General features: G+C 47.3%; 1 protein-coding gene across 1 annotated transcript; it reads left to right on the top strand.

The window, feature by feature from the left end:
* The first annotated feature begins 1,099 nt into the window (after positions 1-1,099).
* Positions 1,100-1,492, top strand: LOC115921271 (uncharacterized protein K02A2.6-like). The gene has a single exon (XM_030978588.1). The coding sequence runs from the start codon at positions 1,100-1,102 to the stop codon at positions 1,490-1,492; it is 393 nt and encodes a 130-aa protein (XP_030834448.1).

Here is a 1,492-nt window from a genome sequence, read left to right as displayed (position 1 = left end):
ACTGTCTAGCGAAGGACTCAACCCAGGATTGGCCAAGGTGAAAGCAATCGCAGAGGCCCGTGAACCCCAGAATGCAACTGAGATGAGAAGTTTCTTGGGGCTAGTCAACTACTGCGCCAAGTTCATTCCGAACTTTGCTACATTGGCAGATCCACTGAGAAAGCTGACCAGAAAGGACACGCCATTTCAATTTGGTCATGAACAACAACAAGCGTTTAAGGCGCTGAAGGAAAGCTTAATGAGTGCAGAGACCCTGGGCTACTATGATCTAAATGCACCGACAAAGGTCATAGCGGATGCCAGTCCAGTTGGCTTAGGAGCAGTGCTGGTGCAGGTGCATGCTGATGGCCCGAGGATAGTAGCGTATGCCAGCCGCTCGTTAAGTAACGTTGAAAGGAGATACTCTCAGACGGAGAAAGAAGCCCTTGGACTTGTGTGGGCTTGTGAGAAATTCCATGCGTACCTGTATGGAATAGAGTTTGATCTAGTCACTGATCACAAACCGCTTGAAGTCATTTATTCACCGAGATCTAAGCCATGTGCGAGAATAGAGCGGTGGGTTCTGAGGCTTCAACAGTACAAGTACAGGGTAGTCCACATTGCAGGAAAGTCCAACATTGCAGATCCATTGTCAAGATTGCTGAAGGATGATCAACCGAGAGAAACTTCTGTGTTGGAAACAGAAGCAGAGAGCTTTGTGCGCTTTGTGGCAGTCCAAACAACGCCAGGGGCGGTGACAACGAAGGAAGTCGAAAGAGAATCTGAACATGATCCTGAACTCGAAGTTATCAGAGAGTGTATTCACAGTGGACAATGGGATGATTGTCCATACAAAGCATACATTCCCATCAAGGATGAACTCTGTATAATTGGTCAGTGTGTGCTGAGAGGTAGCAGATTGGTGATTCCACAGGCACAGAGGCCAAAGATGGTGTCATTAGCTCACGAAGGACACCTGGGCATTGTTGGCACCAAACAGAATTTGAGAACCAAGGTATGATGGCCAGGATGTGAGAAAGATGCAGAGAAATTCGTCAAGACTTGTCATGGTTGCCAAATCACAAGCAGGGGGAATCCACCAGAACCAATTCGAAGTACTATGTTGCCGACAGGACCTTGGGTGGATGTAGCTGTTGGTTTCCTAGGACCACTTCCGACAGGAGAATCTATACTTGTGGTAGTTGATTATTATAGCAGATACTACGAGTATGCAATCATGAAATCAACCACTGAAGAGAAGACAGTCAAAGCCCTGGCTGAAATCTTTGGCAGACATGGGTTACCTGTGACGTTATACTCAGACAATGGACCCCAGTTCATCTCAGAAGTTTTCGCAGAGTACATGAACATTACAGGAATTCACCACCATCGGGTGACTCCTAAATGGCCGCAAGCCAACGGCGAGGTCGAAAGACAGAACCAGAGTATAGTGAAAAGGCTTCGAATTGCACAGGCAGAAGGCAAGGATTGGAGAGAGGCTTTGCTGACTTAA

Source organism: Strongylocentrotus purpuratus, unplaced genomic scaffold, assembly GCF_000002235.5.
Source record: "Strongylocentrotus purpuratus isolate Spur 01 unplaced genomic scaffold, Spur_5.0 spur5_scaffold_1, whole genome shotgun sequence".
Taxonomy (NCBI): Eukaryota; Metazoa; Echinodermata; class Echinoidea; order Camarodonta; family Strongylocentrotidae; genus Strongylocentrotus; species Strongylocentrotus purpuratus.
This window is presented reverse-complemented; position numbering and strand designations above follow the sequence as displayed.